This window comes from Lactuca serriola, chromosome 4 (assembly GCF_051521515.1).
Source record: "Lactuca serriola cultivar US96UC23 chromosome 4, Lser_US96UC23_V15, whole genome shotgun sequence".
In the NCBI taxonomy this organism is placed as follows: Eukaryota; Viridiplantae; Streptophyta; class Magnoliopsida; order Asterales; family Asteraceae; genus Lactuca; species Lactuca serriola.
The window spans coordinates 202,608,979-202,634,253 of NC_136411.1; the positions used below are offsets into that span (position 1 = coordinate 202,608,979).

General features: G+C 36.9%; 1 protein-coding gene across 1 annotated transcript; it reads right to left on the reverse strand.

The window, feature by feature from the left end:
* Positions 1-4,725: 4,725 nt before the first annotated feature.
* On the reverse strand, positions 4,726-6,835 carry LOC145103171 (uncharacterized). Its single transcript, XM_079040728.1, has one exon. It carries the CDS (start codon positions 6,411-6,413, stop codon positions 4,947-4,949), a length of 1,467 nt encoding a protein of 488 aa, XP_078896854.1. The 5' UTR covers positions 6,414-6,835; the 3' UTR covers positions 4,726-4,946.
* Between the last annotated feature and the right edge of the window lie 18,440 nt (positions 6,836-25,275).

Sequence of the window (25,275 nt, forward strand, 5' to 3'; positions counted from 1 at the left end):
GTTTGCACCCTTAGTGAGTTTCCCGGATTTGTGTTTAATTGTGAAATTGAAGATTTGTAGAAATTCCACCCATTTTGCATGACGAGGTTGCAACTTGTGCTGGCCTTGAATATACTTCAGAGATTCATGATCTGAGTGTAATATAAATTCTTTAGAGATCAAGTAGTGCTGCCAGTGGGTTAAATATCGAATTAGGGCATAGAACTCTTTGTCGTAGGTGGAGTGTCTCCGCTTAGCATCATTGAGTTTCTCACTAAAATAAGCAATTGGACGACCTAGTTGGGACAACACAGCTCCGATTCCGACTCCTGAAGAATCACATTCAACTTCAAAGACTTCTAAGAAACATGGTAGCGCTAACACAGGAGTGGAGGATAGTTGTTTCTTGAGTTCTTCAAAAGCAAGTTGGGCAGACGAATTCCAATGAAATTGCTTGAACTTGGTAATTTTAGTCATCGGGGCTACAATGGTACTAAATTTTTTGATGAATCGTTTATAAAAAGATGCAAGACCATGGAAACTCCGCACTTGTTGTATCGATTGTGGAACCGGCCAGTCTTTGATAGCTTGAATCTTCTTGTCATCTACTCGGATTCCCTGTGCAGAAACCAAATACCCGAGAAAAGTCACTTGACCTGAGAAAATTTCACATTTCTCTAAATTCCCATAGATTTGTTCTTTATCGAGTACTTGAAACAGTTGAAGTAAATGAGAATGATGATTCTCGGGTGAACGGATGTATACTAGGATGTCGTCAAAATAGACGACAATAAATTTTCCCAAAAACAAATTGAGTACTTGATTCATCAAATGCATAAAGGTTCTTGGTGCATTTGATAAACCAAAAGGCATAACGAGACACTCATATAGCCCTTCTTTAGTCTTGAAAGCCGTTTTCCATTCATCTCCTTCAAAGATCCGAATTTGATGATACCCACTTCGTAAATCGATCTTTGAAAACACAGTCGCCCCATGGAGTTTGTCTAGTAAATCATTCAATCTTGGTATCGGAAAATAGTATTTGATAGTGATCTTATTAATAGACTGACTATCCATGCACATTCTCCATTCTCCATTTTTTTTGGTACAAGTAATGTGGATACTGCACACAGGCTAAGGGATTCACGAATGAGTCCCTTCTCTAGCAATTGATCTACTTGTCTTCTCATCTCAGCCGTTTCTTAAGGATTGGAACAATAGGCGGGATTGTTAGGTAAAGGTGAGCCAGGGATTAAATCAATTTTATGTTGAATGGAAGGTCTGGGAGGTAAACCAGGTGGGATTTCAGATGGAAAAACTTGTTTATATGACTGTAATAACGACTGCACGGATGGGTGTTGTTGTAGTGGTGTCTTGCCTTCGTCATCCTCAAGCCCGAGTAACATGATATCTTTGTAGTGGAAATATTCATGTTACTCGGATTGAAGTAGAATGCTTAAGGGCGGTGATGATTTAGGCCGTGGTGATGTAGGTGTAATCGAAATGAGTATTATTTTCTTATGGTTGTGAACAATGGAATAAGTGTTGAGATACCCGTCGTGGATCACTTTCCTATCAAATTTCCATGGTCGTCCGAGTAGAACATGACACGCGTCCATCAGAATGACGTCGCACCAGATGTTGTCAAAATAAGATTTTCTAATGGTAAACTGCAGCAATACTCGATGCTTTACTCGAATTCCTTTCCCTTGATTCAACTAGTGGATCCTGTAGGGCGAGGGATGAGGCTCTATAGAGAGATTCAACTTAGTTACCATGGTTTGAGAGGCGACATTAGTGCAACTTTCTCCATCAATTATTAAAGAGTAGACCTTTTGAGAAATTGTGCAATGCGTGTGGAAAATAGACTCCCGTTGGAGATCTTCTTCCGAAATAGAAGTGGTGCTCAATGCTCGTCGCACTACCAGGCATTCTCCTTCATCGGGACCAATCAATTCTTCTTCCTCTTCAATGGTTGGTGTGGGAGTCGATACTAAATCAATCGCAAAAATAGAACCATTAGCGATCTCAAAGTCAGCTAGTGTAATAATATGTTTGTTTGGACACTCTGACGTTATGTGACCTAACCCTTGACAACGAAAACACCGTTGAGGAGCCTTTGGGATTTCGGTGTTTGTGTTCGTATTAGTTAAAGGTTTAAAAGTTGTGGTAGGATCGGGCTTGGTGCTGCTATGGTTTTTTTTTTTGATAATTAGTGGGTTTGATGAAAGTTCGGTTGGGCTCAGACTTCCCTTTAATTCGTTGTTGGGCATCTACTTTGTGGGCCATTAATGTTAGGTCGGTTAGGGTTTGGTAGGAATATAATAGCACTATTGCTAGATTAGGACCGTTATACCCTTGATACAAATCCATAACATGTGGAAATCTAACCTAGGTTTTTCGATACAGATTCACCACGAAAACTAAGAGTTAGTTGTCCAAGTTCACCTTCTAATTTACCTGTTAAAAATTAGAATAGCAGGGACATGAAATTCTTCTGAAGTGTCAGAGAATAGCACAAACTTTGAGAATCCAAGAATTGACTTTTCATTCCTAATTTCCAGTACATAATGTGAAAACAAAATAACCGCTACTCTACTAGTTCCCATGATCTTATTTTGAGCGGAGAACCAACTGTTCTGATAAGTTCAAATTAAATAACAAAGACATAAAATTAAAACATGCTTGGAATTAAAAAGTCGGAGCTTGTAACTAATCAAATTGACCCACTTCTGATTTGGGCTTGGCGGTGTTGGGTCAATGGTTGGGGTCTTCCTATCATAGATCTTCTTTAATCCGTCATGGACAAGTATAGACCAAAATGGAAGGATTAATAGATGTTCTTCTAAATGTCATACACTGTTCAAGTGACAATATGTGTTTGAAACTCCTCTTTTCATTTATCTTTCTTATATTAGAAATTAAATATTCTTTTACTTTTTGTCCCTACAAATCCTCATATCCAATTAAATAGTGACATATGTAATATTTAATGCTCATTTAATGAAATTTAATAATATTTAGTATATATACTATTATGACACATGTTATCATTTAATTGGATAGACAGATTTGTACGAACAAAAAATAGGATAATATTTAATTTCTCTTTTTATATTACCATACTAGTTGTGAAACCCGTATATCATACGAGTTGATTAAAACAAAATGTTAAATAGAAAAGATTAAATGAGAAATTTATCTGAATTAAAATTATGAAATAACTGAAAATGGAAGAAAAAAAATGCAAAAAATAAATAAATTATAATTATGTGTTTAGTTATTCGATCTATGTACTAAACGGGTAAATTATAACAAAATGCTAAACACAAAAGTGTAAACTATAAATTTATTTGAAATTGAAATTGAAATTCAAAATTTAAAATTTGAAATTAATAGTCATTATGATAGGTTTAATTTATGGAAACTAAATTAATGATATATTGGAAATAAAAAATGAAGTAAATGACAAGTGGAAAATAAATATTTTTCAAAATTATGACAAAATGACATGTGGCCAATTGAATGAAAGAATGACATGTGACAAAATCATTCTTATTTATTAGGGTAGATTTTCTAAACAATAAATTATTCATGATAATTCTCTATGTATTTTCAGTTAGGATTAACATATCAAACTATGTATAAAAAATTATTCAAATCTATAATTAATGGTTGTTATTATTATATTCTAAATATTATTTTAGCTCATGGATTTCATAGTTATAACCTAGTTTCCTTATAAAATAATTTGTTATTGTTGGTCCATGTTATAAACCGGTGGAAAAGAAATTTATGAAAAAAAAAGGTTTATGACACCTCGCTATTTTTACATGTTTATTTATTGAAGAATGAAGATGATGTTTGAACCAAGATAAAAAAATTATTATTAGCAGATAATTTAATACTTGTAAATGATACAATACAAATTTCTATTAAATTAATTCTTATTAATTATACAATTTTTTAACTAACAATTACGTGAGGCGGAATACCACAATTTCATCTACACAAGTATGTCATGTTTAAACAGAATAAAAACAACGTATTTCACAGTAGCAATATTGGTATATTCCATCTATTATATTCATCAATGTTCATAATCTTTTAGAAACATGATTCAAATATTCGTCTAAACCCCAAAATATCATTTCAGGATCAATGAATTTACACATAATAAACACTATAGTCATATTACCTGGTAAAATACCAACTTCACATAAAACTACTACATGTCATAAAACAATTCAAAAATCAAAGTCAATGCTGCAACTACTTTTATTAAATGATAACTTCAAAAGTTTTGATACTTATATTAAGAACATCATTAACATAATAATATAATTAACATGAAACCCAAAGTAAACTATAATCCACTAGCACTATATAGTTATGACTTATGAAAGATTCATAGAGGTGAAACAAGGAGTTGTCAATGTGTGTTGTGATGGTTGGTGACTATACAACCCACTTTTCATCATATTTTATAATTCTCCCCTTCATCTTTTCAACCACTTCACCCTTGTTTTGCTCTCATTTTACAATTTCTCATATCCATATGCTCCTAATTTGACTTTCTCGAATCTATGTGTAGCTACTAACTTTGATTTATTTTCCCCTGTATTCCACAGTTGCACATGTCATATATGTAATAAAGTTGCTCCCTTTTGAAGAAGTGATTGAGATTTCAATTCTAACTCATTTTCCAAAACAGAGAGTAAGAAAATATATTAAAACCCAAGATAATGAGTTAAACAAATGAAATCTCGAATGTTACAAGAATTATCCCTTGATCAAAACAATGTAGTTAAAAGCACAAAAAAAAAATGAAAGTGTTGCGGTAGTGTGTGTAAGTGGTGTTTGTGTGTGTAACTGTGTATGGCTACTATTCAAGCAGCATATTACATCGATTATGCAAAGAATTAATGAAATCTGTACACTCTTAAAATGATGTTACTACTGTTTTTTTAAATTGCTGAGAGCAAACCAAGTAGTGTCGTTGATTCATGATGCCATGGTTCTTCTTCCATTGTATCGGGAAGCATGTTGAGATCAAAAAACCCTCGAACAGGTTCATTCTTTTTCTCAATAAGATTCATGCTTGTTTGTTGATTCAATTTAGCCTCTGCAATCATATGCGATCTCTTGTGACCTCCCAAAGCTTGCCCAGATGAGAAGATTTTCAAGCAAATTGGACATTCATGTGCTCCCAACGCCATTGATTTCTTCAAAGAACGAACACCAAGATTGAAAGCTTTTGTCGTTTGATGATTATCAGATGGTTTTGAATCAAACCCATTGATTATATGCTCATGATCGAAAAAGGGTTTGTTTTCGATTGTGTTTTCACCTTCGGTTTTCGGATCTAGACTTCCCTTTAACTTCTTGTGACTTGCGTTATGCCCACCAAGTGCTTGATAAGAATCGAAGCTTTTGTTACAAGTAATGCACTCAAACTTTCTCTTGCTTCCAAAAAACAACTCACATTCGTCGTTAAAATCATCGTTTTGGATCATAATTTTCTCAACTCCAGTAAAACCCACTTCAGATCTTCCAAGATAATCAACACCCACTTGTGTTTCTGCTAATTTCTTGATCTTGAAACCCTTCCCAATTCGCTTTTTACCCTCAACTTTAGTCAACCCCACAAAAGCAGAGGAATTGCAGTAATTAGATGATTCAAATTCATTGCCCCATTTTCCCTCATCTCTCGAAAGCATCATCAAACACATAGCAATTTCAGATTCTTGATCTTGCTCAATCTCAGATACAATACTCGTTGAAGCATGATTACTACTTATTTGATTGTTGTTGTTATTATTATTATTAGCATTCATCGAGATTGATGATGAAGCTGTTGTAATGGTGGTTGTTGTAACAGTAGCAGTTGTAGCAGAAGTAACTTTATACCTTTTAATTTTTCCGTTTCTTGATTTTGATTTCTTCAAACGTCGATCTTTCACACCAGAATTCTCATTATCCGATTGACTAGTCCAAGAATCTTGATTCAATTTGTTGTTGTTTGCGACTTTTTCAGAGTGACATTTCATGTGCCCAAACAACGCCTTCCAAGATTGAAAACCTTTTCCACATTCTTTACAGAGCTTATCAAGAACCACCAAACAATTCTCCATTTGACTTGAATCATTGACTTTTGGAGTCTTTTTTGGATCTTTCCTCAGCTCATAACCCAAATCATTCGAAGAACCATCGATTTCTACTACAGTATCGTTCTTGATTAATTCTCCGCCATTGTTGACAGATGAGAGCTTCTTCATCTGTTTCTGGTGTTGATGAAGATGATGATCGGGGGAGTTGATCACGTGAGACCTCATGTGACCTCCCAAGGATCTACCAGAAGGGAAGCTCTTGTCGCACAGCTTACACGAGTGTTTCATCAATTCTTGATTACTTTCTTGGATCAAATTCGACATTTTTGGTAAAAAGTACGAAATTCTGATCGAATTGAAGTCAAACAGAGAAGAATTCAAGATCAAAACTGAAAATCGAGAAACACCCAGATCAATAAACCAGATTAAAAGCTAAAATTCTGTAAGATCGAAGCGAAAAACAAAGAACCCATCTCGGATTTCACTCAAGAAAAATATCAAGATCTACTCATAGCAAGTAGCTTTAGTTAGTTGAGATTTGAAGTAAGAAAAAAGATTGACGATAGGCGATGATGGATGATAGATGATCGATGATGAAGCAAAGAAAAGCTACTCTCTCTCTAAACTTTTTTGAGTGATTCTCTCTCTAGAAATATATAGAGACAGAAGAGAAGAGGTGGAGATGGAGAAACCCATGCATGGAAGCAAGGATAAAAAGAGATGGAAGCACGTGTACTCAACTGAGAATCCTACGCTAGTACAGATCCAACGGCTGAGATTTCTCCACATTTGATCATCTCTATGGCTATATATGGAAGCTAAGATCCTCTTCCTCAACTCTTGAAACCAACCAACTGCCCCTCAACTATTCTTTACTTTGAAAGCTTCTTCGACTTTCCGGCGGTTATTCTTTTCTACTTTCTTTCGCTTTCAATTAACTCAATTTCCTACATCCAGAAAATGTACAAGTGGTAATGCATAGTATACAAGTCTCTAGAGCATCATTGTTCTGGATATAGGTGTGTTTTAGCTCTTTCGGATGAATAAATTTAGAGAAAAATAGTAGTGGGTGTGGGTCCCAGAAACACCTCAAGTTTGCCGTCAGTATGATCAACTAATGGCGCCATTAGGTAATGACAAGTTGCACCTGTTTCAAAAAGTAAATGGTAGTATTTATTGGGTGGCAAAATGAGGGGCGGTTTCGTCATTATAAAATGAGAAAAGGCCCACAACCTCCAACCAGTATGTATGTAAAGTAACAAAGTACAAAGCCTGCAGAGTTTAAAACCTAAAAAGCTGAAAAAATAAAAATAAAATAGCGAAAATAGATTTTCTTCTTTTTTTCAAAAAAATAAAAAATAAATAAATAATAATTTAAAAAATTGTCATTTGATATGTATTTTTTTCATTGGTATAGTCTAAATTTTGATATTTTTTTTGTTTCGTGATTCTTTTAAGTTAGTTTCGTTGCAGATTTGGTCTCTAAGTAAATTGAAATAACAATAATATCCGTGGGGTAATTATATTTTTTTTCTTTTATTTTTTTAAATCTAATACTTATTTATTTATTTAAACAATTAAAAAATAAAAGAGTCTCTCTCTCTCTCTCTCTATCTCTCTCTTTCTCTCCCTCTCTCCCTCTGTGTGTGTGTGTGTGGATTGATTCTTGCGATTTTGAGAATGATTTCAGATCCATGAGTATGGGTGTTTATTTTGTAAAACAAAACTAAAAAAATTTGAAGTGTATATGTGTTTACTGTGTGTTTGAGAGAGAGAGAGAGAGAGACTAACATCCCATAATCAAGGTAAAATTTTCATTTTTAAAATCCAACCAAAAATCATAATTGTTTACAAAACATAATTCCCACAAGTAATAATCAAGAATCAGCGTATCCTAAAATCAAATATCATCAAATCAGAAGGATGGGCACGATCATGCATTTGTTTTCCCCCAATCATCTGAAGTACATGAAACATAAAACTTAAATTGTAAGTCAAAACTTAATGAGTTTTCCCCAAATGCCTCACAACAGAACATATACAAATAATATGTATTGGGTCCACAACCACCCGGTTGGATTACCCCTGGCCCACAACCTTCCGGTTGGATTGCCCCAGCTCACAACCTAATGGTTGGATTGTCCCCTTCTGGCCCACAACCTCACGGTTGGATTGCCATCTGCCCACAACTCTTCGGTTGGCTTGCCCGGGTTTGTTGACTGGCAACATAAAGCAATACAATCTCAACCCAACCACACTATGTCGACATGTAAAACAAACAAACACATAATAGCAACTAGATAATCATGCAAATCTTAACAATGCACTACAATATAACAACATTCTAAACTAGAATACAAAATCTACTGGCCCGGCATTGCTACCTTCGACACACAAGTATAGTGAGGAAAACTCACCTCACAGTTTGAAAAGTTAGCAGAGACAAATGCTACTCCAAAGCCAACACTACATGTTACATATACAACAAACAATGACCTAGACTCAAACTACAGTTCAAAATACCCACAATTCCCCTACTCAAACTTTGAGTCAAAGGTCAATGTCAACAAGTCAAAAATCAAGGGAAGGTCAAGCTGGCTGAGTACGCCCTATGTACTAATATATTACATTGGGCGTAGTCGAATACTAAGCGGACCATCGAGGCTTCAGCCTAGTACGCATAACGTACCACTTGGTATGCTCGACATTTTGTGCCTGAACCCCTTTCCTCTTCAAATGTGCTTATTCCATTAAGACCTCCCATCCAAAAACAGATCTAGACTCAACACATTGTTCTATGTCATAAAGTTTCTACCTTTATGACTTTTCATGGCTAGAAAATGCCCAAAAGCTAAAACCCTAACTTGGTAATCTATTAAGACATCACAACTCTTGCATGGAAGGAAAATAAGGAACAAGATCACATTTTTATGATCCCTAACACCTAAAAACGTCTGAAAGGACAACTCTTCTGGTTAGAGTAACCCATACTCATGAACACTAAGCTTATGGGACCAAAAATGAACACAAAACCAAGGCTAACAAGACCTAAGCAAATAACTTATGAAGATCTGGACTTTATATATCCAAAGCATGCTTGAGGGTGACATACTTATGGATCTAGATGGTCTTGAGCTTCCAAGTTGTAACCACTTCCTTCTTCCTCCTTTAAGAATAACAAAAACGCACTCTAAGGCTCAAGGATGCTTGTAAGAACATATTAAGGTTTGCAAGGTATGAAATAGGATTGGAGGCTGATGAGGGAAGAAGTATTGGGGAGTTAATGATGCTTAAATAATGATTAAACCCTAAAAATTAGGGTTTGCACTTTGTCACGTACACTCAGTGTACAAAAACGTATGCCCAACGTACGTACAAAGTGGGGCGTTTCCACTTATGGAGCCATGTGACCACTCTTGCAATTAATTTTCATTCTTAGGGTAAAAAATATCAATTATCATGAATGTTACAATTCTCCCCCACTTGAATCATACTTCGTCTTTGAAGTCCGATGTTGCGAATAACTCAGGGTAGTGCTCTCGCATCTCAACCTCGGGTTCCTAAGTCCATTCAAAACCCTTCTGATGTTTCCACTAGACCTTGACCAAAAATACTACCTTGTTGCATAAGGCCTTCATCTTCCTACCCAAGATTTCCATTGGTCTCTCATGTCACACCCCAAAATCGGAACGACGGAAACGTTCTGGGGTGGATGACGTCATGTCAAGTATCACAACATATGCAGTATAGTAATCAAAGTACAACAACCATTGCATTAATAGTAATAATTTTACATAGGTTACATTTCGTAGCAACATCAAAGTAATACAAGGAATAATATAAATGCAACTCGGTACTAGGCTGTCTCCGCAAAAAGCTCCCGGGATGTACCTGTCTATCGATGACCTAAGAATACAAGTTATTTTAAAAGCGAGTATCAGCATTTTTATAATGTTGGTGAGTTCATAAGTATTTAGTGTCATTTGTATAAATACACGTTTTTATTCAAAATAACTCTATGAAAATTGTAGTTTAGGATCTACAGAGTATTAGAGTTCTTTCTAGAAAATCCTATATTTTCTAAATAAAAGCAGTCTTCTACCAAGACCCGACATATTTGTGTTCTAAGGAGTAATTTTTCCCAAAATACTATCATTACCAAAATACGGTATTGACTTTAAAGAAAATATGAGAAAATCACAAGTAAAAATACTAGGGAAAAATAACATATACCTCAGCAGTAATACTGCTGACTAAGGCAAAATAAATCATAGACTCCAGGAGAGTATCGAATGAATGATACGCTTGGCTCAGTCTAACAAAAGGAAGCACAGACTCCAGACAGTATCGAATGAATGATACAGCTAGCAAAGTCTAAAACAAGGAAATACAGACTCCAGACAGTATCGAATGAACGACACAACTAGCAAAGTCTAAAGCATCCGGTAATCCTAAGTGGGCTGGTTTAAAGGCTTATAACGTGACCTAGTATATAATTAGGAAAATAGGTTAAGATGGTTTCAAAAATACTGTGTTAATTCTTGTTACCTTAAGGCCATGAATTATAAGGTAAACATAGAGATACTCGTAACCATACTGATTGACAATCAAATACTTGACGCCCTGCAAGCGTCGGAATGAATGTGACATTTGTCACCCCTTGGCTTGGTCGGCCGGGACTGTAGTTAGCAGTCAGGGTGTGGGAGTGTCTGTCCCATATAGATCTATACACACAATGCCCACTCTCCCTCCAGAAGACTCTGGTTACCAACTTGACAATGGGGAAATCTGTGTCCTGAAGATGCATCTCGTATTTTGAATTCTATTATAAGTACTGGAATAATGATATAGACTCACGAATGAACTGACTCCTTTGGAATTCTCCGTACTGGAAAGAGTAAATAGAATCTCCTAACTATTCCTATAATAGTTCCTAATGTTTCTGGTCTATGAATGACGAATGGAAGGATGCCCATGCTACCCAAGGGAAATGAACTGGTTGATGGAAACCTTTATGTCTATACATGTATACATGATATATAACTAATGTTTAAACGACCTTCGGACGGATAACCGATACCCACCAGACCACATCCCAATGAGGAAAAGGAAATAGGGTGAACTAGCCTTCTTAAGTCCTTTAAACATTATTTATATAACTATACAAATATAGACATGCATTTAACGAAATAAAAGCATAGAAGAAAACTTTGATGAAACCTTTGGAAAACTTTCATACATAAGAAATTTACGACTTGATGTCATTTTGTAAAACAAGTTTTGAAAATCTTTGGAATCCTTTGAAAAACCTTTCATAAACAGCTTTGAAAATGATTTTTATAAAACAGTTTAAGTAAAGAAAACCTTTGATAAGAAATTACGACTGGATGTCTCTTAAGTAAACAAACTTTGAAAAACTTTGGATAACCTTTAATGATCTAAAAAGGGATATTCATACTTTAACAAGATTTGAAAACATCATTTGGAAATCTTTAAGCTGGATAAACAGTTTAACATGCAAAATCTATTTTGCTATACAATTATTAATCACATGTGATTTATCTAATAACTATACAGTTCAACTTGTATTCCTCCCTATAAAAGCAGTTAAAATCATTTAAAAGGTTATTTCAGGGGTATGAACTCACCTGCTGCGGGTGGATCGGATGGAGGTGTCGGTTGGGTGCTCGGTGTCAAGTAAAGACTTGAACACACTTAATGACCTAATAACATATGAAGACATATGTTTACATATAATTAGTGATTATTACACTAATTAAACACGTATAAGTATCCTAATGTGCGGAAAACACTTTGGTCAAGTGTTAGGAGGCTATTGGGTTGCAATAAGGGGGGTGTATGACCTAGTTAGGGAGTTTACTCTTCAAGAGTAAACTCTTTGGGGAGATTTCGGCCCAAAGACCATATCCCCATGAGTTTATGGCCATAAAATCATGGGTGATGTGTTCTTGGATGTTTAAAGGTCTTACAACACTTGGGGAATTAAGCTAGGTTCAATTCTAAGGCATAGGAAGTGACTAAGGCTCCAAATGAACCATTTAAGGGAGTTCACGGCTGTAAACATAGAGTTTATGGCCGTAAACTCTCACTTGGCCCTTCAATTCATGATTTAAGGTCTTAAATGAAAGAATACAAGGTTCTATGCATTATTCCAAGCCATAGGGGGAAGTTAGGGCATCATTTGACCTCCTTAAGGGAGTTTACGGCCCAGGGACCAATCCTTGGGGGGTTCACGACTGTAAACTCCTAAGGTCATGGTTTCTCTGATGTTTAAGGGCCCAACTTCAATGGTGGTTGATTCTAGACATCTACTCAAGCCATAGGAGGTGTTTAAGGGCAAATTTAACAACTTAAAAGGTGTTCACGGCCCATGAAGAGGGGTTTACGGTCCAAGAGTGTTCTTGGGCCGTAAACTCATGTTTACTCTCCATATGATATGATTTTGGGGTTCTAAGCTCATACATGCAAGTCCTTAAGTCATAGTTAAGCACTAGAAGGGACTTGGAAGGGTTTTGGGGCTTCAAAACCCCACTTATGGGTGTTTGCGGTCCAAGAGTGTTCTTGGGCCGTAAAAAAATGATTTTGAGGCTTTTGGATGATTTAAACACGAATTTGCATGTATATCAAGCTAAACAACAAGCTAGGATAGATTACTTACGATTATGGAGCTCGAAAGAGGCGTTTTTGGATCAAAATCGGCTTTGTAGAGAGAGGGTGTTAAGAGTGGGAAAGGCTTCAATGTGACCACTCAATCCCTTATATAGGGGTTGAGTTTGTGGCCCGGTGGAAATCTACCCGATACCGACGTTAAACGGGGCTTATGGTCGCACCCAATTAAGTGGTCGCAACTCGACGTGGTCGTAATCTAAAAACTTTTCAAAGGGATACTGAGAATGTTTCATGCGTTTCTAATTCGTTTGGACACTCATGAAGTCATAATAAAAGTCCCAATTTAATTAACCTAATCCAAAAAGTTTAACGGAACAATTTAATAAAGCGAGTTTTATTAGCGGAAAATGGATTACTGTGACGGGATAAATTTCAGGTTGTCACATCTCGACATAGCTTAACCGATCATCAACCTGTATATCATCCAAAGGAACCACTGCTGAACCATCAACTACACACTTCCATAGCTGAGAGACATGAAAGGTGTTGTGAATATAACTTAGCTCCTCAGGCCAATCCAGTCAATAGACTACCTTGCCAACCCTGCATATCACTCAAAACGGCCCAATATAGCAGGACCCACATTTTCCCCTCTTCCTAAAGCATATCACACCCTTCCATGGTGATACCTTTAGGAATACCATATCACAACTTGGAACCCCAACTCGGATCGATATCTGTTAGCATAACTCTTTTGTCGACTTTGAGCCGCTTACAACCGCTACCTATTCGATGTTGTTGTAACTTCCACTTGAAAACAGTGTTGTAAATATCGGCCTAGGCGGCCGATTAATCGGCGCCTAGGCGCTTGGCGGTCCTCCACCGTCGATGTTTATAGCTAATCGGACCCTATTATCAGACGTGGTCAAAATTGTTCAAGACGGATTTTATCGGATCTAGGCGGGTCTAGGCGGGCCTAGGCGCCCTAATCGGTAAAAAAAAATTAAGGGCAAAAGTGTCAAATTGTTAGAATTGCTTCTAGGGTTCTTCTCACTCCATCGCATTCATTTCTTTTCTTTTTTGAAATTCTCTCTGTGGTCTGAAGGAATGAAAGAAAGCATGAACTGAAGCTTATAAAACGACGCCATCTTCTTCTTTGCTGTCATCTGTCCTTCCTCTGACACCGTATTTTTCTATAACTCCTTATAACCACTTCGAAATCTAGGCATCTTATAAAGAAAATGCCACAACTAGCAAATTAGGGTTAAGAGGTTGCTCCTTGTACAAGATAATTTCCTCCATGTAACCTTTCAACATTACATTTAGTGAAATTCAAACTTCAATGCTATTAAGTTCCGTGTTCATGCAATGTGATTCAAGCCGAAACAACCTCATGCAAATCCAAAAGTCGATCCAATAAGCCAAGTCCAATCAATTTTGGGCCTAAGTCCAAGGATTCTTGGCCTAAATCCCTTATTGGACCAAGACTTCTTTATTAGGACTTATTGGGCCGATAACCTCTTCAATTGGTCTTTTTTGGCCGAAAACCCATATTTGAGCCCTAATGGGCCGAAAAACTTCTATTGGTCTATATATTGGGCCAAAAACCTTTTATTACGCATTAGTGGGCCAAAAACCCCTATTGGGCCTCCCATTGGGCCAAAAGCTCTTAATTGGTTTTCTTGGGGCCGAAAACTCATACTTGGGCCCAATTTGGGCCGAAAACCTCTTAATTAGACCAAGAACCCTTCATATAATATTAGGGGGTCAAGAACTCTTTTGGGCCAAGCCAAGATTGAAGCCCACTATCCTTTTTGGGCCACCCGTGGGCCGAAAACCCCCCTTGCTCGGTTATGGCCATGAACAAAAAAAACAAATAAATAAGATGGACAATGAGCTTGCCACCACATCATTGTCCAACATGTCTCCAAGCTCTTTAACCTCCATACACCAAGGCACTTCACATCACCTTGGAAGAAGTCAACTTCCACTCTTTCCCCATCCTCTCTCTTGAATCGGCCGACCCTCCTCTCTCCACACCCATTTCAAACTTCCTCTCAACTCATTTCCTCTCAAACACTCAAAATCCCTCTCATCTCCTTTCTTTCCAAAAAAATTGTGGGTGTGTGTGTGTGTTAGCTTCAAGGAGTCTTCTTCAAAGGTTCATAAACTTGGTAAGTTCTAGGCTAAATTCAAGTGTTTTGGTTTCATATTTGTACTAAGATCATTCCTCTTACACCTTCATTTTCGTGGATATGGCCCTTAGAACACCCACATTTCGAGAATCTCACCAAGAACACAAGCTAGGCTCAAAAGTTTCTTCTTCATCTTCTTCTACATCTCGAAAATCCCCAAGGTGAGCTTCATACCCTGCTATTTTCGAGTTTTCATCTTTTTTTGGTGGGGGGGGGGGGGGAATACAAATCAATTCTTGTTTAAATCCTTGGATATCTACATGCACTTGTATGTTTATGTGACTATGTGTGTTGAAATGTTGATTGCCTCATGTTAACACCCCAACAAACTCGAGATTTTTCCAACCTCATGTTGATAGAACAAAGTTATCTTTGTGTAGTTTCACATATTTTGGTATTATGTTGAAGATAGAACAAGTTACCAAGTAAAAATGTATTTTATTTAGTGTGTGTTAAAAATCACAAATAATGTCCAAGAAAATATTATAGCATCTTTGGTTATAAAAGTTTGATAGACGGTGAAAACATGAGAGTTACACTCAAAAATGGTGAATTGTTAGTCACATATATTTTTAACACTAACACTTGTACAAATATTGAAATATTATAAATTTCAAGTATTTTGTGTACTTTTTTTGGAAATTGTGACATGTTCTAGCCTCAACAAAAATAGAATATGTTTGTGTTACAAAACACTCAAATTAATTTTGGTGTGTTAAAACCTGTCACACCCCAAAACCAAGAACGGCGGAAACATTCTGAGGCGGAGGACGTCATGTAATGTATCACAACAATGCAAAGTAGTAAACAAGCAACAACATCATCCATTGCATTAATAGTATAATTTTAATTACATGTGAGTTCTTTCATAGTATAATTCTACAAAATGAACATTCAAAATAAAAGACGAGTCTTCACCGCTCCGTCTTCACAAAACCTGGTAGTCGTACATGTCTATTTGTGACCTGAGAATACAAGTTATTTTGAAGCGAGTATCAGCAATAATGCTGGTGAATTCATAAGTATTTATGTGACTTTGATTTGTAAAACTGTAAAGAAAGACCTGCAAATGTTTGAAGGAAATTTTGTACCGATGAACATGTTTGTAAGTAATTGTAAACGTTTGAAAACCCTAGAAAATCCCATATTTTCTACTAGTATAAAAAGTAGCCCTCTACAAAGACCCGACTGTTTTGAATGTTTGCTTTTAGAAATCCAATATTAGCGCATAAGTGGGTGGCAGTTTAAAAGTCCCAAAACTGAAATGCAATAGTGTTTTTCATGCCTAGAATAGTAGATTTGTGTACGTATAAAATCGCTAAGGTATTTGATAACCCTGTAAATCAACGTGTTTTTAATACTCAGTGTGAGTTTTATAACCATGCTAATGACCCAGACTGCCTGTACCAACGTTCTTCAGGCATTGGAATATTATGACGTTTGTCACCCCAGACCTGTCGGTCTAACTATAGCTAACAGTTTAGGTGCGGGATTGTCAATCCCGTATAGATCTATACACAAGTATCACGCTCTCCCTCCAAGAGATTATGGTATATAATACAGGACTTTAACTGCATACTCGAAAGTACGTGAAGCTGAATGTCTCACAATTCTTAGTATTAAATAGATTTATATATGAAAGTCCATTTGTTTTTGTATATGAAAGTATTTCCTTGACATAGTACTTGTAGTATGTAAAATTTCATGAATTTCTAGTAAACTATCTATGTATTCGTATCTCTTGTAATTGTAATGTGTTCGTATTTCATATAGTCTGTAATGTATTAGTATAGACTCATGAATGAACTGACTCTTGTATGATTCCTTGTACTTGTAATAGTAAGTAGTATCTCCTAACTATACCTATTATAGTTACTAGTATTGTACGTGTATAACCGAAATATGCCTTTGGTACTCAAAGGTACTGAACCAACTGATGGAACCTTTATGTCTATATATGTATACCTGATATATATATAACTAATATTTAGACGACATTCGGACGATTAACTGATGCCCTAAGGCCACATCCCAAGTCCTTTAAACATTACTTATATAACTTTACATATATAGGCATGCATTTGACAATACAATAATATAAAAGAAGTTTTATAAAACCTTTGAAAATTTTAATAACTAAGAAATAATGACTTGATGTCAGTTTGTAAAAACGATTTGAAAGCAGTTTGTTTGATAAGAATAGTTTTAAGTATAAGAAAACCTTTGTGTTGAAACACAATTGTAACAGAGTTTGAAAGGAAACAGACATTATGTAAGACAGTTTGATAAAGAGTTTTAACATGTAAAAATGTTTGAGAAAGTCATTTGAAGTAATATGTTTGGTAAAACAGCTAAACGTGTAGTAAATCCACTTGTATACTAGTTATATATCCCCTATGATTGATTAAATAACAACAAGCATAGCAAAAGATTGATGTTTTTTGCACGAGGATAATCATGTGTTTATTTGTATTCCCCCCCCCCCCCTTAAAAGTGTATAAAAGAATTTACATAGTATTTGAAAACATAGTTGTAGGGGTATGAACTCACTTGATAGATTGAAGAAGGCGAGACGAAAACCAAGCACAACTTTGACTGGAAAAGTTGATTTTCTCGGGATTCTCGGGAATCTCAGGAGCGTAAAACTTCCTTCGGGGCTTGGTTATGAAGACCAGGGCTTCGGTATAATTCTCGCACGCAAAACGGAGTAAAACCGCAAGAAAAGGAGAGAAAATGGGCAATTCTACCCGGAACCCTCGCATCCCTTTTATAGGGGGCTGGAACCCTCGTGTACGCGGGGCGTACCAGCGAGGTTACGCTAGACGTACGCGACGTCAACGCTTACCGCATCCTCGGACGAAGCATCGAAGCGACGTGGACGGATTGAGGCCTAGCATCCGAGTACGTTGGGCATAAATCGTCTCGGTGTGTGTGCATCGAACTTGTAAAATCCGTAACTTTCGTATATGTGCTCCGTTTTTGACGTTCTTTATATGCACGCGTAGGTGAGAATGTACTCTACAACTTTTATTTAGACTTCATCGGGTAGTTTTGACCTTATTTTTAATTGTATATTTTTAATTGGCCGGGACACGAAAAATCTGTTTAAAATCCATAACTTCTTCATCCGATGTCCGTTTCTGTCAGACTTTTTACCGTTGTGCTACCATTGACGAGATCTTCGATTCTCGTTTAGGTTGTGTCGGCCACAAATCACTCGATCATTGTTTCGAGTTTTTAGCTGTCTACTGCCACTTCGGAACTTAGAAAAACCATAATTTCTTCATACGATGTCAGATTTGGGCATTCTTTTTAAGTATGCTCACGGTTTAATGAAATCTACGACTTTCGTTTAGACACCTAAGGCTAAAAATTATTGTATTGAAACTTCGCATTTTACGTCTATCAGCGTTGCCGATTTTTGCCGCGAATCTTAGATTGGTCATAACTTTTTCGTTATAACTCGGATTTTAGTGTTCTTTATATGTACGAAAACCTTGATACGATTCCTACCACTTTATTTAACCCAAATAAAATTTTAGGAAAGTTAAATTTTGACCTAAATTTTACTGGTGTTACATTATATTGTCTCGAAATGTCGGGTTGTCACATCATCCCCTCGTTAGAGAGAATTTCGTCCCGAAATTAATTTTTAAGCAGAATTGATACTACGCTACGGATAGAAGTTTCATTTGATCCTCGCGTTCCCAAGTGAATTCAGGTCCTCGCATGGCCTTCCAGCGAACCTTTCACTATCAGGGAACGACTTTGTCTCTTTTGTTTGCCTTCACAAGGGTAATAACTCTTCCTGGTCAGATGTGTGTTGCATGTTCTCGTGTCTGTGAATATAGTACTCCTTGGAGGTGTTGACTCTGCTCCTCCTTACTTTGGGAGTAGATAAGGATGTTATTGATGAAACGATCCGTCTTTCTTCTTCACGAACTAGACTGATGCTTCCCATGGTGAGAAGCTTGGCCTAATGAATCCTTTCTTGAAAAGTTCGTTAAGCTGACTGGAAAGGCTATGCATATCCGTTGGAGCTAGACGATAAGGCGATTTGGCTACCGGGGTAGTCCTTGGAACTAAGTCGATTCTGAAACTCGTCTTGGCGCTGTGGTGGAAGAGTTGCGTACTTCTGGAATGTTCTGAATGTTTTTCACTTCTTGGCTCGTATCGACGATGTGTGCAAGGAATGTATGCCATTCCTTTCGCAAGCACTTCTGAGCTTGCATACACGAAATGATGAGAAGGTTCGTACTTGATTCGTTGCAGCAAATAACTAGAGTTTCGTGTTTAGGGAGGTTAGGAAGAGCTGCTCTATCAAAGCACATGATGTCGGTTCAACATAGACTTAACCAACTCATACTGTTTATGACGTCAAAATTCTTAGGGTGGGTTAGATGTCGTGAAGATCTAAAAGAAAGTATGATTACTCATGAATTAAGGAAGAAAAGATAGGTACTTGTAAGTTTATTCTCAAGGAAGCACGATTACTTGTAGTCTTGGGCAATCTCTGTCCTGAAGTTCATAATAGAATTCATACCTGGTTCATCAATCATAGTCACGGGTATATGAGTCGTATATAATTAAGATTGAAAAGGTAGTCGAATAAATGATTCTTCTCCAAGTTCACATCCAAACAAGGAAAAGAAGTTAAAGCAGAATCATCAATTCTAAACCTATAGAACCTTGATTATATACCACCCTCGTGTATACACTCTTCAGCGATAGATCAACTGTATGGGTCTTTGGATTGAACTTGACGTACTGTACGAGTGGTACGCTGGGGAGGTTTGTTGAGGTTTCTCTGGAAAAGATAAGATACATGAGGTACTCTACGCATGAGTACTTCAGAGTTCTGAAATGATGGATTCGCTAGAAAGACGGTTACTGAGAAAAAGATGTATGCACAAACTGATATTATGAGGATTTGAATTGAATCAAGTTGAAAGATAATGTCGGACTACTTGGAATAAATAAAGGCATTAGGTTAGATCATAAAGGTGTTATAGAAAAAACCCAAAAGTGCAACTTTTAACAGAGTTTCAGTATTGTAGGTTAGCTACAAGACTACTGTTGCGAAAAAGGTATACTACGAAATGCAAGGATACGCAGCACGAGGATCTCTTTACTGATGGGATCTCACAAAAGATAAGACTCGAGTTGCACTAGTTTTAAACAGTTTAGGAGTTTGCTACAATGAAACGCCTTAACTACTTTAACGTGGGTCCGAAGTAGCCTTTCCTGCGGCGGTGATCCTTAGTATCTTCCCGTCTGTGCCGGAGTTCTTTGTTATTGGACAATCCTTCTTGAGGTGCCCTCTCTCACCGCATTGGTGACATATCTGGCTAGTACTATCATCATTGGTGGAAGTGATGTGTCGAGTCAGAGTTATGTGGACACGGGTGTGTTCTTTGTTCATCCACTTTGAACATTTCCTTTTATAGTGTCCGGTTTCACTACCACTATATTAATCCCGGGTCACTCCGATGTCAGGGGCTTGAGTGATGGGTCGTGCCGGTGCTCCACAGCTACGAGCATGGTGCCCTATTTTGTGGAAATTGTAGCATTGCATTTCATGGCAAGCCCCATTATGGTGAAAGTTACACTTGTCACACTTCGGGAGTTTTCCTTCATATGGTCTGATCGGTGCTGGAATGGCAGGGGTTGCCACTTGTTTCTGTTGCATGGCAAGTCTTTGGGATTGCTTGCGCTCCTTTTGGGTTTGGCACTTTAGTTTCTTTTTCTTGGTTTTACGATTTTGCAAGTCTGTGACTGTTGTCATTTGTTGGCTTCTCGGATCAATACAACAATCGGAATTGTCAACTCCTTTGCCAGTCGTGTTTGCGTTGCCAGAGTTGAGGTTTGCAAGGACAGCTGTCACGACAGCTATTAGCGCGGCTTGGAATGTAGCGGCGTCGATATGAAGGACAGGGGTTTTGTTGTTCGGCTGTTTACTTCTGGGTGATGACATGATTCTGTTATACAAAAGAAAATGAGCTCGTGATTGATTATGGTTTAACCTAGATGTATTACGATCATTCATGTAAAGAGTAAAATGTGTTCTCGAGGGTTGACCTACATCCCTATGATGCAGTCCTAGTAAAGAATAGAGGTAAGTTCATAGAATGGTTACAAGAGGTTTGTCGTCCAAACTGGGGTGCCATTGGTTGGTGGATAACATGGTCCAACCTTTGAAAGAGAATTGGGATTGATCCCTGAGCTAAATTACCATAGCTCAATAACCCGAATAGATTGCATTTCAGATAGAGTTCTAACGATAGTAGGATGAAAGTTTTTGAACAAAGGATGACACAGAAATTAGTTGACTGTCCATATCGTTGGTATTTATGATGCAATAAGTTTGGGAAGATTGACCATATAGTAGGTCTTATATCTGAAGAAGGGAAGTTTTGATAGCATAACGGCTTAACTAAGAGTACTCACGGTACTGTGGTAGTCACATAGAAAAGTGCTACATAGGGTATAGACAGGAAAAATGATTTTTTTATAACAAGGAAGGAGAGATAAAGCATCTTTTACTGGTGACAATCATCCATCTGGTGAACCCTTAGTTCAGCCAGTTGACGTTCCATATCTAGTAGGTGTCTTTCGTACACCCTCTGGCGTACTCGGAGCTCTATGACTTCGGCTCGAGTTTCAGCTAGTGTTTGCAGTAAGGCCTCATGGTCTCCCCTAGATCTCTCGCGAGCATCTTGCAAACGAATGGTACGGAGGGTATGCATTCTCTCATTGGTGATAACTTCCGTGATTTGGTGCTGTCCTGATCTGAATGTCGTTTCAGGTAACTCTGCAGACCAGGATTGACAGAACCCTGTCTGCTAAGCTTCCCTTGCTCAGGTTATAGAAACTTCTGTCTCCGTTAAACAGAATAGGTTGGTCTTGCTCTATGCTTCACGTCTCCAAACACTCAACCCAAGGAGGTGTCAGGCCTTTGGAAAGTTGGACGAGGGTTAGGATTTGGATTGGGAGCCACCGGGGGTAAGTTCTCAACCTCGGGTTCGAATTTAGCACCATCCGAAAAGCCTTCAGCATGGTGATCGTCCAAAGGGATTGGATGATCATTTTCTGGCTCTTCTCTAAAGCATGCATCATTTCCTTCGTTCGGGAAGTATGGGTCGCCGTGGGGATGGGGTCCAACCATGTTATCTATGCGAAAATTGGGGTATAAGAATCTAACACATAAGTAGTTTATAGTAACACACAAAATACTCCTATAGTATTTTAGGTTTATGTTCTATTGTTCTTATTGTAGTATTGTGGGTAAGTTTTTAGACTTGTTGCAACCTCACAACCACACGTAGGCATATGCTAGTCAACCCTCGGATAATATAGTTGATCAGGCTATATCTTCCCAGTTTTGACTATATGTCTCTAAGTCTACTTGTGCTGCCCAACAATCGTAATACTTTTGTTCTGTCCTAGTGACACTGATTTTAGTATGAATGCAGGTATGTATACTTAAATAAATATTTTTTTTATTATTTAAAAGTATAGACTCTTTATCAGAGTATTTTAATCCCTATTGTATTTATAGTCTGTATATGTTTTATGGGTTGATATACTCAATTCGTTATAAACAATGCTCTGATACCAATCTGTCACACCCCAAAACCAAGAACGAAGGAAACGTTCTGGGGCGGAGGACGTCATGTAATGTATCACAACAATGCAAAGTAGTAAACAAGCAACAACATCATCCATTGCATTAATAGTATAATTTTAATTACACGTGAGTTCTTTCATAGTATAACTCTACAAAATGAATATTCAAAATAAAAGACGAGTCTTGACCGCTCCGTCTTCACAAAACCTGGTAGTCGTACCTGTCTATTTGTGACCTGAGAATACAAGTTATTTTGAAGCGAGTATCAGCAATAATGCTGGTGAATTCATAAGTATTGATGTGACTTTGATTTGTAAAACTGTAAAGAAAGACCTATAAATGTTTGAAGGAAATTTTGTACCGATGAACATGTTTGTAAGTAATTGTAAACGTTTGAAAACCCTAGAAAATCCCATATTTTCTACTAGTATAAAAAGTAGCCTTCTACCAAGACCCGACTGTTTTGAATGTTTGCTTTTAGAAATCCAATATTTGCCCATAAGTGGGTGGCAGTTTAAAAGTCCCAAAACTGAAATGCAATAGTGTTTTTCATGCCTAGAATAGTAGATTTGTGTACGTATAAAATCGTTAAGGTATTTGATAACCCTGTAAATCAACGTGTTTTTAATACTCCATGTGAGTTTTATAACCATGCTAATGACCCAGACTGCCTGTACCAACGTTCTTCAGGCGTTGGAATATTATGACGTTTGTCACCCCAGACCTGTCGGTCTAACTATAGCTAACAGTTTAGGTGCGGGATTGTCAATCCCGTATAGATCTATACACAAGTATCACGCTCTCCCTCCAAGAGATTATGGTATATAATACAAGACTTTAACTGCATACTCGAAAGTACGTGAAGCTGAATGTCTCACAATTCTTAGTATTAAATAGATTTATATATGAAAGTCCATTTGTTTTTGTATATGAAAGTATTTCCTTGACATAGTACTTGTAGTATGTAAAATTTCATGAATTTCTAGTAAACTATCTATGTATTCGTATCTCTTGTAATTGTAATGTGTTCGTATTTCATATAGTCTGTAATGTATTAGTATAGACTCATGAATGAACTGACTCTTGTATGATTCCTTGTACTTGTAATAGTAAGTAATATCTCCTAACTATACCTATTATAGTTATTAGTATTGTACGTGTATAACCATATATATATATATATATATATATATATATATATATATATATATATATATATATATATATATATATATATATAACTAATATTTAGACGACATTCGGACGATTAACTGATGCCCTAAGGCCACATCCCAACGAGGAAAAGGAAATAACGTGAGCTAGCCGTCCTAAGTCCTTTAAACATTACTTATATAACTTTACATATATAGGCATGCATTTGACAATACAATAGTATAAAAGAAGTTTTATAAAACCTTTGAAAATTTTAATAACTAAGAAATAATGACTTGATGTCAGTTTTTAAAAACGATTTGAAAGCAGTTTGTTTGATAAGAATAGTTTTAAGTATAAGAAAACCTTTGTGTTGAAACACAATTGTAACTGTTGGGCTGAAGATTTTGTTAAAGATTGCGTCAATTGGGCTCAACTGTTATTTATTTATTTTGTATTCCGGTTTGGGCCTGTCCAACCGAGAGCCCATTATGTTTAATATATAAGTATATGCTTGCATGCATATTAGGTTAACGATTCTTAGAGTTTCATCTAGAGCATAACAATAGCATTTGCAAGTTTCTTTAATCGTTCTTGTAACTTACCAATCCTCTACAGTTGATGTTCTTAATCGAGCTCTTCTGAGGATTTTGTTTAAATCATTCGACATGTTTGATTCACTCTTGTCTTATACTTTTTATCGTGTTCTTGCTGTTTTTATAATTAATTACCTGTTTAAGATCTAGTCGATCTTCATAGATTAAGGTTTAAATCTCATCAATTGGTATCAGAGCAGGAGGCTGTGTAATCGATACACATCTTTTCTGTGAAAAGGTTTTAATTAGGGTTTTTCTGCAACTACCGATATTTATTGAGCCGTCATCTCATTATTGACGTATCTTGATATTTATTGTTTTGCCCTAATCTGAGTTATTACAAGTCTGATCTTTTAACAGGTTTTTTCGATCATAATGGACGAGTCGCAATCAAATCCTATTAATATTTCCAACAGCATCGGTTCGACGACAAAGATTCAAATCCTATATACCCATGACTATGAAGTCTGGGCACATCACTTCGAAGACTACGTGATTGGATATGAGGATAATGGATACCTCATATGGGAAGCTATCATTAATGGACCATTTTCTCATTCTGCAACGTCCAGGATTATTAAGACACAAAAGGAGTATAATGATCTGCTGAAGGATGTTAAGGATATTGCACAAGATGAAAAGGACAAATTCCAGTGCAACATCAAGGCATTAAGGTTAATCAGATTCGCCCTTCGGTCCGACACCATTAGGTTGGTCAGCTCATGCACGGCGGCAAAGGAAGTTTGGGATAGACTTCGCGAACTGTATTCTACAGACGAGGATCTTGAACATTCTATCCAAACCTTGCTCTTATCTGAGTTTGGAGAATTCAGGCAAGGAGCCGAAGAAACGGTGACCCAGACGTTCGATCGTCGCTTCAATCATCTTCTCAGCAAGATGATCAAACATGACATCGAAAGGAAGCTTATCGAGCAGAAGGTTACTTTCTTAAATGGTCTGCGGTCTGAATGGAGAGCAGTGGTGTC

Bases quoted from the DNA above. Each gene is read 5' to 3' on its own strand.
- LOC145103171 (XM_079040728.1), bottom strand. From the start codon at position 6,413: ATGTCGAATTTGATCCAAGAAAGTAATCAAGAATTGATGAAACACTCG.